At 38.6% G+C, this 15,205-nt stretch overlaps 1 protein-coding gene across 1 annotated transcript in view; it reads right to left on the reverse strand.

Annotated features, from left to right (window-relative positions):
• The window catches only part of LOC145291250 (uncharacterized), a 1,874,965-nt gene that overhangs the window by 1,139,914 nt on the left and 719,846 nt on the right, over nt 1–15,205 (reverse strand). Inside the window, exon 4 of the mRNA XM_080136855.1 lies at nt 3,462–3,486. Coding sequence (XP_079992981.1) covers nt 3,462–3,486 — 25 coding nt within the window. The remainder of the gene's footprint in view (nt 1–3,461; nt 3,487–15,205) is intronic.

Consider the following 15,205-nt stretch of genomic DNA (forward strand, 5'->3'; position numbering starts at 1 on the left):
ATAGATTGGAGCTCAGCCGAGCATTTGCCATGAAACTACCGATAGAGCATTGACAGGCTCGCAACATCTCTTCTGTGGGTAAAAGGTTGCAAGGGAAAAGAAAAGGGCGTCATCTACTAGATTTCGAAGCTGGTTTTGAACTCTCTCAGGGCAAGATATGGCACTCTGAGCAGCTCCTGTCCAGATGTTTCAACAGTTCTCCATCCTAGGCTGTTATACAGATAGAGGAATGCATCGGCAGTGAGATACCTACTTGATTTAAGGTTAAGTGACGTTGAGACAGGTTACTGCTAAAATAATTGATCATTTAGCACTAGCAGGTGCTGTATTTGCTCTGCAACCTGCAGAGTGGTGAGCGTCACCAGGCTATTATTGCCCAAAACACTGCATAAAAAAATGCTGTGCCCCCATGACCTCAGAATGTTAAGGCACCCTCGGATCGCTGAAATATTTACTGCATTGGAGTCTTCTTATATCTTTCAGGGTTTCATGGGAGGAATCGAGCCCTTTCTAGTGAACAAATCCCCAAAACAATATTTATGCCAATACTACATTAAGGGCTTGAAACACTATTTCAAAATAACTGTCCCTACTCGACGTTGCCTGGGAGTCTTTTCCAGTAAAAAAAAATCATTTTCTACGGGGAAATATAATTTCATTATCTGCCAAAAGACATAATTTCGGTTTTGAAGAAATACGAAACATTTTATTTTTCTGCAAAATAAAAATTAAGTGAAAAAAAAAAAAGAAAAAAAAAAGGTTTTCATATCAGAAGTCTGGTATTTTTTTGGATTGGTAGAATAATAACTATTTCCAGTAACTACAGCAGTTGTTAACAATTTCATGACAAACCAATAAACCAATTAAAAAAATTGTTACTTCTGCAGTTTAAATCCCGTTTTTCCGTGATCCTCACTCGGTAACGCCCGGCAGACTACGAAAACCTGTCCGAAAAATGCCGAGTGAGCTTATTCACTGAGAAACCGAGTAACAAAAGAGATACGAGTAAACAGACAACACCAAATTAGAAGAAAAAAAAAGAAAAGAAAAGAGAAAAGTTTCATTGCTCTTCAAGCAACAAGTCTTGTGACAAGGAGGGAAACTGTAATGCTTTCCTTCAACCAGCAGAAACTACTACCCCCAAAGAAATAGCCTATCCTCAGGAAACCACAAGTTGCTCCCCTTAAATGTGTAACCTTACAATAAATATATATATATATATATATATATATATATATATATATATATATATATATATATATATTTAAAACATTTTCAAACAGCAATTTTTGCAGAAAATGCAGAAAAAAATGCCATCCTCGGCTGCTTACAAAAAAAAAAAAAAAAAAAAAAAAAAAATCAAAACACTTTTTCATATTAATTTAAAGAAACAAAACTTTTATAACGAAAAAAGAAGTCAGTTAACAATAAAAGAGAATTATAAAACAATAAATTTTTTATGAATTTATTACGGTAGGTTTTTTTTTTTTTTTTTTGTATTGATTTCCGTTCGCTCGGTATAATCCGGCAGTTTTCATCGTCCGCCGGGTGTTGCCACGTGTTCCCAAGCGAGACTCATTATAAAACGGGATTGAAACTGCAGAAGTACCAAAAATTTTAAATATTAAATAAAATAAATAAAAAATAGATAATAAAACAAATCACAAAAGACAGTATGATTTGTATTATTCAAACTACTGCTCTCATCTTGGGTGGGTTTTTTTTCACAATGTTTCGGTTGATGTAACCTCCGACTTTCAGATCCATTTTCTTGAACACAGGTCCATGTCGTGCAATGGATAAAATGCTAAAAATGAAATATTTAAGACTTTGATCTTATTATGAATGATGGAACAAGAACAGTCTACCTCCATGGATTAAATTAAAAGTTCAGTTCGAAATTTCCTACAGATTTCCAAGTTCAACAAGATGTACCGGAAGGTCAGAGGTTACATCGACTTAAACGTTTGTGAGAACAATATTCAAGATGAGAACAGTACTCCAGATTATATAAGTGCAAATTATCACTATTTATCTAAAATTTCTGGAAAAAAATCCTAATTTTTTTTCAGATTAACATTGGAAAAAAAAACATTTATCACAATATAGAAATAAATATGAAAGAAATTGAAAATGAAAAGGAAACAAATACATAGAAATGCATTCTGATTGATTTAAATTAAATGCTGTACCGTATCTTGGGATGTATATGAGATATAGGTAGAGGGCGGCACAAGGAGTTTAGAAATTTCTCGAGCAGTAGAATGATGCAACCATTTTTGCAGCAATCTCAGCTATTGTTAAAATTTCATGTAACGAATAAACCAATTTTAAGAAAAGCAAGAAAACAGACGAACGAAAAATGACAGAAAAAAATCAAAAAGACAAACTAACAAACATTAAAACCTCTAACAGAATTAAAAAGAAAATAACCAAACAAAAAATCTATAAACGCGAAAAACATGAAACAAAAAATAAAAAAAAAATAAAATGCTAAGATGGACCTTTTTTGAATTTCAAGTGCTAAAGTAAGGAAGATAACTCATGTCAACTTATTTTTGGATTTATTTTTTCAATGACTTTCTGTTAAGAAACAATAAAACAAAGAGTAAAACGAAGGTTGGAGAAAAAATGGGGTAAATGTTTACTTTAAAGTCTTAAATCGATACAATTGATTCCCTTCATGAACCATACTATTTAGAGTGAAGACGTGAAACAAAGATTTATTTGTTTTGATCTGAAGATAAAAACATTTTTTAAATCACTCAAACTTAGTGCTGATGTTTATCTCCTTCCTATGATGGGACGATGTGACACAAGATCGGTAAAGACCAATGCCCTAGAGGAAAGGCACTCTAACCTGCAAATGTGGCTGTACAGTTCTATCAGCATTACCCAGTAGAGGCGTGTCAGGCGAATAACAATGAACTAATCTCTTCTCAAAAAGTGAGAAAGCAAAGCCTGGAAGGGTGAGCCTCATAAAAATGCACAGGACAGGACTATACAAGCCACATAAACAATGACCAAGACTCTGGTAACTTTGGGGTTGAGGGTTAGCAGTAAAAAAGTTGATTTACTTCCATTAAAAGTTATAATGACCGAGAAGTAGGGGATCATTTTACATTAAATTATGTACGCAAAACTAATCCCCTGAACAGTAAATCATTGGATTCATTAAGGGCAAAAATTGTACTGATTTAAGACTCTAAAGTAAACATTTACTATATCCTCCATATCTTCATTTTATTTTGGCTTGTTTCAGCATTCGGTCTGTTTTATGTTAACGTAAAAAAAACATTTGTTCAAATCAATTGTTGAAAAAATAAAATTGAGACGAGTTATCTCCCTTACTTGATCACCTTATAGTAAAAAAAAAAAAGAGATAAAAAGATAGACAAGACACCACCAATCACCAAGATTCACATAACGATAAAACCACATCTAGAAGGAAATGACAGTTACCTGCTGAGAAATCCATTTATTAAGCTGAAAAACGGTAAATTGAAAAAAGGAAATTTTAATATGAAACATGAAAATAACACGGTAACAATGATTAATATCACAGCAGTAATAAATACATTGATATATAAAAAGTGATCTATATATATATATATATATATATATATATATATATATATATACACTATTATATTTATTATATTAAAGTCATCTTGTGTGGGTGTGTGTGTGTGTGTGTGAGAGAGTTCCTTCCTAATAGGTCCCGAAACGACTAAGACTATATTTTTCAAATTTCACACAAAGGTAATTCATATTTCTGGCAGTGCTCTTAGATATGTTTTGTACAGAAATTCATCCACGAAGTATCAAAAATCGAAAAAAATCCGATCTAAAACATTGTCTTCTGCTATAGATAAAAAAAAGAAGAATTTTTACAGGGGAATATTTTACGTTACACCGTATGCGTAACGCAAAATAGTCCTTTGAAAAAAATTTTTCTCTTTTATCTATAACGGAAGAAGGACTATATTTCAGATCGTCAAGTCCAAATATCAGCTGACGTGATATTGTAAACAAACACAGACTTTGATGAACGATATTAACATTATTATTTTTTATTTATTTATTTTTTGCGAATTAATCTACGAACAAATTATTCCTTGTAATATATATAACAATCAATAGAAAATGGATTCTATAATAATATATACCTAATCTGCATTAATTAAAATATCATGTTTAAGCTTACTGTATGACCGGGCAATGCCGGGCGGTTAACTGGCAAAGAAATAGGATAAAGAAAAAGGAGAAAAAAAAAACAAAAAAGAAAAAAAAAATAAGAGGGAGAAAAAGACAGAAAAAAAGAAAAAAGAGAACGAGAAAAAGAATAGAGAAAGAAAAAAGAGAAAATAGAAAAGAAAAAAGGAAAAGGAAAAAAAACGAGAAAGAAAACAAATAAGGAAAGAATAAGAAAGGAAAGAAAAAACGAAGAAAATGGAGAAAAAATGAAAAGAAAAAGAAAATGGAAAGAGAAATGGATAAAAACAAAGAAAGATATTGAGTAAAAAGAGAGAGAGAGAGAGAGAGAGAGAGAGAGAGAGAGAGAAGCATAGTCATTGTGCAACATCATAAAACTAATAGCACTGTCTGACTGACGCAGATCAGTACTTAGGGAATTTAATTTATTATGTTTTCCTTATCTTACAGACACGTTTTAGTTGCGTATTGCCAGGATTCAAATCACATTGTAAATCCCAAAGTGGGAAATCTTCAATTCTTTCTGTCCCATAACAATATATTTGGTGCACACTAATATTTAGCGAGTTCATATATTTAATATGATTAATTGACAGTCACACCCAGACAACGGTTTCATCGTTTCCTGACTCATTAGTGTGGCTAGGCAGAAGGGAGTGCATCTTAGATCATTTGTAGATATTTATGCTTATGACACTACCGTCTATGGCAGTACATCAAAGATCATAAACAACCAAGTTCTCCGATTTTCTCTCTTCTGATCATGTGGTACAATGAGGAAGGAGGTGACTGGTTACTTTTAATGCATCTAAAACCAAGCTTCTATATTCACATCATAAACGCTCTGATCCCCATCTGGCATTAATTGAAATGAATGGCTCTCATCTTGGGGAGGCTCCATGTTTTGACAAGCTCCTTGGCTTTCCCATTACTCCTGATATGAAATGGAACATGTACATCAAATCTGTTGTCAAAACCACTGGGAAAATGGTGGGTTCCTTCTATCGATTCAGTAGATATCTCACTGTTGATGCAATTCTCTACCTATATAAGAGCCAGGTACGTCCAAGGATGGAGTACTGTTGCCACATCTGGGCAGGAACTGCTAGAAAGATCTTATCCTGCCTTGACAGAGTTCAAAATAGACTTTGTAGCCTAGCGGGGATGCCATTTTCTCTTCCCTGCAACCTCTTTCTCACAGAAGAGACGTTGCAAGCCTGTCTCTGCTTTATCGTTATTTTCATGTGCTCGTCTGAGCTCCAATTTATGGTCCTCCCTCACCAAACTTTCATAAGAAACACTCGTCTAGCTGAAAACACTATTAATAATTTCCCCCACTCTTTATGCATGCCTAAACCTAAACGTAGATTCCATGAACAAAGCTTCTTTCTTAGAAATGCACACCCGTGGAACTCTCTTCCATTTGCCTGCTTTCCGGCTGACTATAATATGGTCATCTTCAAGTCTAACGTAAGCAAATTCTTGATGAGCCATTCCCCTAAAGTAATCCAATTTACCAAATTTCCACAACTAACAATTACTATGTCATTGTCCTATTGATCGCTTTATACTTATTAACCCTTATCTTCGAGTGGCCTCTGGGCCTTGATAAGTGGTGACTCCTTTGTAAAAAAAAATCAACTCAGATTCGAAACTCTGATGCCAGTCGCTATCAACTAAGAGCCCTGACATCTGATGTTAAACCATGGGGAGTAACAAACTCGCTAATGGGGATGGAGGGAACCATATCGTTTACATGAATTTATTCATTTGTTTACAACTTTTATGATACTGGTAAACAAGAGGATTCAATTATATCCATAGTCGAAACTAAGTGACCAATAATGCAAAAAATAGCACTATGAAGTTGTGGATGAAAAAATAAAAAGACAGTAGAAATTTTCATGTAAGAAAAAACAAAGTGGAATAATTAAATGTATTAAAAAACAGAATGTCTTTAGAGACACATTATTTTCACTTTTAATGCCCATCCCTACACTGATGCTATGAGAAAGTAGAAAGGAGTAATTTCAGCTATAATTTCAACAAAAAAGGTAAGCCCCAATTCCAAGTAAAGATTTGGTTAGTAGGTAGATTTTATGGCGTGTCTACCATCATGAGTTCATTTTTTGGTAAAAGCCTTACATCCATAGTTCTATGTATGATGGGACTGTTTCAATATTTTTCACGATTCCGATACCATTCCTGATTTTGATTCTTTCAAAATCTGTAAATACTTAGCAAGATTTGACAGCAGTGTGACGGATGTTAGAGTAGCAAGCTTTGAGAGCAGAGTGTCGATTTTAACCACTGAAAACTGTTAGTTCAAAGTGCAGAATAATTAACAATATATTAGGGAAAGTGCAGAATACTTAATCCTACCAGACCTGAACTACTGAACCTAACTTGCCCCTGTGCCTGGCCTCCTGAGCAAAATTGTAAAAAATTTTTTTAACACATTAGTAATTTTTTGCTGCCAGCATTCAGCCTTTCTGTGTCAGTCCGCCTAACAGGTGGATCCCTCTTTGATACACAGGCCAACTTGCATCATCAAAATTAAGCTCAAGTCCCCATCTATTGGTGCTAAAAACCCCCCCGATCAATGGTCGTCCTTCAAGCGACAATGGTCTATGTATAAGACCGGCATGGCTATCACTGATGCTATGTGTGCCACGGCCCTCTTTCACTGCTGTGATGGGAACCTCATGAATGACCTCTTGACAGACTTGCAGGAAGATGTGTCATCAATGACCGAAGCAGACCTCCTTGCTGCTATAAGGCGCCTGGCAGTCAGGGAGGACCGCACTCTGGTCCACCGCATCAAACTCAGTAGGATGACATAGGCCCCTGTACTCCTATCAGAACCTTCCTTGCCGCTCTCAGGGGTCAGTCCGCTTTATGCCAGTACACAGCAAAGTGTAAGGAACCGAGCTGTGGCCACACTTATGATTATAGCAGTGAGATTATTAGGGATAATCTCATTCGTGGTATTGCTGATCCAGAGATTCTTTCTGATCTGTTGGGTGATCCCAAAACAGACCGAACCCTGGCAGAAACTGTTGCCTATATAGCCCAGAAGGAACAGGGTAAATCCACCAGGGCAGCCGTTGGAGAAACTACCGTGGCCATGAGCCATGGCAAGGACAAACCCCACCAGTCACAACCATCTTGCAGCAACAAACAGAGCAAGTGCTGGGCCTGCAAAGAACTACAGTATGGTAAGTCAAACGACCGGAATTCCAGAGCCAAGTCCTGCAGTGCTTGGTCTGTAACATGCAGCAAGTGCTCTGTAAAAGGCCATTTTGCGACCAATTGCAGTAAGTGCTTGAACTGCGGGTTATGGGGCCACGGAGACAGATCTTCCAGGTGGTGCCATCAGAACCCCCGCCGTAAGGCTAAGCCCAAGTACAGTAATGACACCTTGCACATGGGGGATAACGAAGCTGGCACACTATTTGACCAGCTTTGTACCGTCCAGACTCATCAACCCTTAACTAGCAGCTGCAAGTCAATCGAACATCATGTATACGAAGGCAAATGGATCGCTAGACCTTCTAAGCCCCACCCAATGATGATGGTGAAGCTCATCCCATTACCAGATGACCACAAGAAGCTTGGCTGCCCACTAAAATCCTCCAACCCCACATCAATCGAAATACCTATGGTGGCCGATTCTGGTTGTCAGAGTTCCATCATACCCATCAGATCAGCACTTGCGATGGGCATCGCTGAGACTGACATATTCCCTGTCAAATTGTCTATGCGAGGTGCTATCGAGGAGGATCTAGGGGTTGAAGGAGGTATCTTCGTGGAGGTATCCACAGCTGATGTATCTGGCACACCAAAAACAACAAAGCAGTTGTTATATGTGTCTAGGAAAATCAGCAAAGCTTTCCTTTGTCGTGAAGCACTAGTGGCATTAGGGGCCATACCTGCCAGTTTCCCAACTGTGCCAGTAAGTTGGCCTCAAGACTCCCTGACTACAGTGGAAGATGAATATAAGCAGTGTTCGTGCCCAAAATGCACAGATTTACCACCACCTATACCAACAAAGCTTCCAACAGGTATTGTGCCCACCGATGAAAATGCGCCAATTCTGAAGCAATGGCTGCTTGACTTCTATTCATCAACAACGTTTAATACATGCGAGCACCAGCCACTTCCCATGATGAAGTGATAACCGCTGGAGCTCCATATCGACCCCAACGCAAAGCCAGTCGTCATTCATAAGCCTGCATTGGTCGCTCTACACTGGCAGGATAAGGTCTATAATGACCTTGAGAGAGACGTCACTATCGGCGTCCTAGAGAAGGTCAGCCCCAACACGCCGACCACCTGGTGTTCCCGCATGGTGGTGACCGCAAAAGCTGACGGTTACCCTCGAAGAATAGTGGATCTGCAGCCACAGAATCGATGGTCCGTGAGGCAGACACACCATGTGGAGAGTCCATTCCATCTGGCAGATCGTGTCCCCCAGCACACGCGGAAGACTGTCACGGACGCTTGGAATGGTTACCATTCTGTTCCCATCCGAGAGGAAGATCGCCACATTACAACCTTCATAACCCCATGGGGTTGCTATCGTTACAAGGTGGCACCACAGAGCTTCCTCACCAGTGGCGACGCCTACAACCAGCGATTTGATGCTATTATCGCCAACTTCAAAAACAATGTTAAGTGCGTGGATGACAAGTGCATGTGGGCTGACTCAGTTGAGGCATCATTCTTTCAGGCATGCGAGTGGTTGGACCTCTGCGCCAGAAATGAGATTACCCTCAACCCCAAAAAGTTCCAGTTCGCCGAAGGGACTGTTGTCTTTGCGGGCCTCCAGATCACGCTCACTAACGTCACCTCGTCTGACGAGTTCTTGGAATCAATTCGGAATTTCCCTACCCCGAAGGACATCACTGGTGCACGGGCTTGGTTTGGATTGGTCAATCAAGGAGCATATGTTTTCTCCATCGCCAAGCGCATGCAGCCTTTCCGGCATCTCCTGAAACCATCCACCAAATTTAAGTGGACGGAGGAATTGAATGAGATATTCACTGAATCCAAGCACAAGATCATAGAGGAAATAAAGGAAGGAGTGAGGTTGTTCCAGCCATCCCGCCCAACCTGTCTGTTAACCGATTGGTCGGTCACTGGCATCGGGTACTTCATAATGCAGAAGTACTATGACTGCGCCACCAGGACGCCTGTGTGCTGCAAGGAGGGCTGGAAGCTCTGCCTGGTGGGTAGCCGCTTCACCCATGCGGCAGAATCCAGGTTTGCACCAATTGAGGGAGAAGCCCTCGCTGTTGTCTACACCTTGCACCAAACACGGTATTACATCCTCGGATGCCGTTACTTGACTGTGGCTACCGACCACAAGCTGCTGGTTGGGATACTCAATGATCGCTCCTTGACGGAGATAGACAATCGCCGTCTGTTGAATCTAAAGGAAAAGACTCTCTCCTACAACTTTGAAGTCATCCACATCTCTGGAAAGAAGAACCTGGGACCTGACGCTGCCTCCCGGTACCCACCTGCTGCCGCCGGCCACGCAGATGATGCTTCTAACACAGATGACACCGCAGATATTGGAGAGGATGATGGGATACACGCATCCATGTCTAACACTCTTTATGCATTCACTAATGTGGTTTCCTGGGACATGGTGCGGGAAGCTACATCTTCGGACGCAGACCTACAAGAATTACACCGACTGATTCAGGACAGATTTCCTTTGGACTGCCGACAGCTAAAGACCGCACTCCGGCCGTACCACCACATCTCTAGCAGCCTTTGCACCGTTAATGACGTGATCCTTGCTGGCAACCGCATCATTGTGCCGGCAACATTATGCCAAGAGATATTAGAAGCCCTGCATGCGGCCCACCAGGGAATCAGCTTCATGTGTGCCCGCGCGGCTAACTCGGTTTACTGGCCCAATTGCACCCACTGCCATCAGATTGCAAAGTCTAATGCTATGCAGCTACCTTTTAACGCCGCACCTCCAGAGTACCCGTTTCACAAGATCGCCAGCGACTACTTCACATACAACAACCATGATTATGTTGTGGTGGTCGACCGGTACTCTAACTGGCCAATGGTATTCCAAGCAGAGAATGGAACAGATGGCCTCATCAAGCGCCTAAGAGAAGTCTTTGTGACTTTCGGAGTGCCTGAGGAGCTGACAACTGACGGGGGACCCCAGTTTATTGCTGGGAAGACTCAGAATTTCCTCCGATCATGGGGAGTCTACCATCGCCTTACCTCTGTTGCCAACCCTCATGCCAACTGCAGAGCAGAAATTGCAGTCAAAACTGTCAAACGAATGCTGATTGATAACACCTCGGCAGGAGGGTCCATCAATGTGGACAAGTTTCAACGGGCGATGCTAATATACAGCAACACCATCGACCCAGAGACGAAGGAATCTCCTGCTCTTATAGTTTTCGGACGACCCATTAGAGGTCCAATCCCAGTTGTTGGAATCCATATTAAATAAAGAAGTAGTCAACCACCTGAGCAGAAACAACCTTCTTAGTGACATGCAATATGGTTTCCGCTCCGCAAGATCTACAGCAGATGTGCTAATGGTTATATCTCGCAGGATTAGTGATTAGTGAATCTCTTGACAAATGCTTCCTTTCCAGGACAATTGCTCTTGATGTATCGAAGGCCTTCGATAAGGTATGGCATAAGGGCCTACTTCACAAGACTTCCAGCTACGGTATAACTGGAAATGTTTTCTCAATCATTAAATCATTTCTCTCCGATAGGTTCATAAGAGTAGTGGTTGATGGGCTGAAATCAGAGGCCCACAGTAAAAATACTGGATTCTCCCAGGGATGCATTCTGGGCCCAACTCTCTTCCTGATCTACATCAATGATCTCCCAAGACACATACTTAAATAATTTGTTGACATCTATGCTGATGAGACGACCATCTATGGCAACACATCAAAGGCCGTAAATGACAAAGTTCTCCCTAATTCTCTCTCCTCTGATCTTGAGCACGTAGTAGGGTGGGGGAAGAGGTGGCTGGTCACTTTTAATGCATCTAAAACCAAGCTTTCATCTTTACATCATCAACGCTCTGATCCCCATCTGACATCAATTGAAATGGATGGCTCTCGTCTTGGGGGGGCTCCATGTTTTGACAAGTTTCTAGGTTTGAACTTTACTCCTGATCTGAAATGGAATACGTACATCAGGTCTGTTGCCAAGGACGCTGGGAAAATGGTGGGATCCTTCTACCGCTCCAGAAGATATCTCACTACTGATGCAATTCTCTATCTGTATAAAAGCCAAGTACATCCAAGGATGGAGTACTGCTGCCACATCTGCTAAAAACAGCCTATCCCGCCTTGACAGAGTACAAAATAGACTTTGTAGCTTAGTGGGGGATGCCCTTTTCTCTTCCCTGCAGCCTCTCTCCCACAGAAGAGACGTTGCGAGCCTGTCTTTGTTTTATCGTTATTTCCATGGCAGGTGCTCGTATAAGCTCCAATCTCTGGTCCCCCCTCGTCAATCTTTCATGAGAAACACCCATCTGGCTGAAACTACTGTCAATAATTTTCCTCACTCTTTATCTGTGCCTAAATCCTAAATTTCTCAGAAATGCACGACTGTGGAACTCTCTTCCGTTTGTCTGTTTCCCACCTTACTACAATTTGGATGTCCTCAAGTCCAACATAAACAAATTCCTGACAACCCCCCCTCAACTAAGACTCTCTATCAAATCTCCAATACTAATGATTACTATTATACATCTCATTGATTACTGTACATGCAATAACCCTTATCCCTGAGTGGCCTCCGGGCCTTGATAAGTGGTGACCTACATGTAAAAAAAACCCCAAAAACCCAAGAAATTACCAAAAGAAATTATTTTACCAAAATGCACAGTTATTTATCGATTTTATTTATTTATTTTTTTTGTTGGTATCGATTCTTCAAAGCATTTCCCATTTAGTCGTATATTAGCAATATTGAGCTCACTAAAAGAAACTTATTAATTTATTTTTCAAAGATTTAAAAGTAGTGTTTTTCGCAAAAATATATCACTTTTTTTTGTTAATCTGAAAGATAATTATTAACATTTTCAACGAATTTCACACTTCAAAACACAAAAGATGAAAACTAAAACATTCAAAATTCGGATTTTCAACCTTAAAACCTGATACGTGCGCAGTTGTTTTTTGTTTGTTTGTTTTTTCTACAATCCTCACCCTCCCCACAATACAATATATTTTGCTCAGTTTCGGCTAGTTATTTTAAGGATATTTGTATCCACAAATAAAGAAAGGGGGTTGTAGACAATATACATATATATATATATATATATATATATATATATATATATATATATATTCGCAAAAGTACCCGTCGTTGACTGGGTTCAAAAACAGCCAACAGAAAATGGACTTTGATTTATGAAAGTACTAGCGAGGGGTACCCGGCGTTTCCCAGGTGTTTGTACGGGTGTGTGGTGTTAAAGCTTCAATTTCAGGGTATCAAAACTAGAGCAAAATATGATGAAAGTAAAAATAAAATAGATAAACCCCATAATTTATCATACCATATCTGTTCACACTGAAACAATTATCACAGTATTCTGTGGATCTATATTAAAAAACCCTGTTAAACTTTGTGACATATTTCCATTCTATGGAGGCCAGGCGCGAACGCAGACCCCACAATTTTATTATACCATCCCTATTTAAGTTAAAACATACTTATCAAAGTATTCTTATGTACATCCATATCAAAAACACTTGTAAACTTTTTTTTTTTTTAATTTTTAAATTTTTTATTTCCATACTTTGTGAACCAGGCGCGAACGCAGACCCCACAATTTTAATGAACCACCGTTCTGCCAGATCAAACATACCTAATCCTGTGTCTCGATACATCTTCTATCATTATATGTAATCAGTTTTTTTAAAATAGTTAACCATATGGAGCCTATTCGTGACCAGACACACACAGCTTTATATTATATTATATTATATATATGTACATATATTATATATATGTACATATATATATGTACATATATATATATATATATATCGATTATGAAATAAAAATACACCATTTTAAAGTTCGTTCTTCACTTAATAATCGCTGGAAATTTTGTATTGATTCGATAATTACTGGATATTTTGTGTATTTTTCAAGAGAGACTACATCAAAAATACTATATAAGTAAGATCACAGTGTAGTACCTGTTCTGATGCTGCACTTCACCTTTTCTGTCCTCACTCCTGATTGAGACAATTTTTATTCCTATCCAGACTGCTCGTTTATGGGGAGCTGGATTTTCCCCATATTAAAAATCAACCTTGTGCCCAACTCTCCCCTCGTGTGGAGGCAAGTAAATAGGAACATTAGTTTTAAATTTAATTTTGGTGTGGGGCGAGTGGTGTGGGGATACTCTCCCTTACTTAAATGGGGAAGTTTAAAGCCAAAGTAAAATGTCTATAATTTAGACCTTAAACTTAATGGGTCTTAAGAAATTGAAATGTATGGAATCTTGCTAAATTGGTTTCTAATGACTTTGGATCAAATTTAATGAAAATTTTTAAATGGGAGGTTGTTCCTCATTATGCATTAGACGGCTTTTAAATCTACTGGTCGTGCTTCCAGTCCATCTGCGTTTGTAAGTGATGATCGTTTCTAAAGATCTAATGGTTCCTGATTCGTTCCCAGGTTTTGTCCAATCCAGCCAATGAAGTATACTAATCGAATGATGCAAAATGGATGTGCGTATTAACGCATATCCATTTTGCATCATGAATGACTGTTTCAGTAAAGTGTAAAAGTAATTTAAAAAAAAAACCTTTCTCCTCCCCGCCCAACCCACCAGCACCACCAACACCCGGCAGAAACAATAAAATTTAATAAAGGATTGATATGCCGTAAAAACAACACAGGTATTAAAGAGAGTGAGTGAGTGTGTGTGTGTGTGTGTATATATATATATATATATATATATATATATATATATATATATATATATATATATATATATATATATATATATAGAGAGAGAGAGAGAGAGAGAGAATGAATGAATGAATGAATGAATGAATGAGTGCGTGTGTGTGTAGATAGAGACGACGAGTGGAGGAGAGACGGGGAAATCTTAACGACATCCAAATTCGCTAATCAACAGAAAGATAGGAAAAGTTAACCGCATTAGTCGATTGTTGGCAGAAAAAAAAAAAAAAACGATGATGCAATAGAAATGCATGTAAACTTACAAAGAAATATCATTGTAATAAATCATTCGTTGGCAAAATCGAGCGTAAAATTGATAGAAAAATTGTTTTGTGCGCATTTACGAAGTGTCGACATTTCTTGTTTGACCTGCGCGATTGGCCTTATTTATTCTCTGTCATGCAGTGAATACTTGGGTTTCATGCCAAAACGTTGTCAATGGGCATCATTGTTCGCGATTGAAAATGGTACAAACACTCAAGGAAACGAATACTTAAATGTAGATAGAAATTACATTTCAGGACAAAATTGATGGAATAGTAGATAAGTATGTAACAGATCCATAAAAGTGATAATACTCAAACATTTCTAAAGTCAACCGATATTTCGATAGAGGTTTTTTTTTTTTTTTTTTTTTTTTTTTAGTTCATATATTAAATCCATTGCTCTTTCTGCGTCTTGTAAAATCGGTTCTCTCTATTGCTCCATACACCCGAGGCTATTCTGTCTCTACAAATCTATTGTCATTATTATGTATGGAGTATTGTCATATTTGGGCTGGTGAATCTGTGTCTCATTTGAAGGCTCTTGATAAATTGCAGAAACATCTTTAATTTGATTGACCCCCCCCATTTCTTCTTCACTGCAACCTCTCTCTCCCTCACACAGGCGTGATGTTGCTAGTCTCAATCTTTTCTACAAATTACATTTATAAAATATTTACTTTTTTTTTGCATTCAAATCAGTCATGTTGAGAAAATCATCAACTAAAAACGAAATT

The sequence above is a fragment of the Euprymna scolopes genome, chromosome 12, assembly GCF_053919585.1.
Source record: "Euprymna scolopes isolate OS-2025 chromosome 12, ASM5391958v1, whole genome shotgun sequence".
NCBI lineage: Eukaryota > Metazoa > Mollusca > Cephalopoda > Sepiida > Sepiolidae > Euprymna > Euprymna scolopes.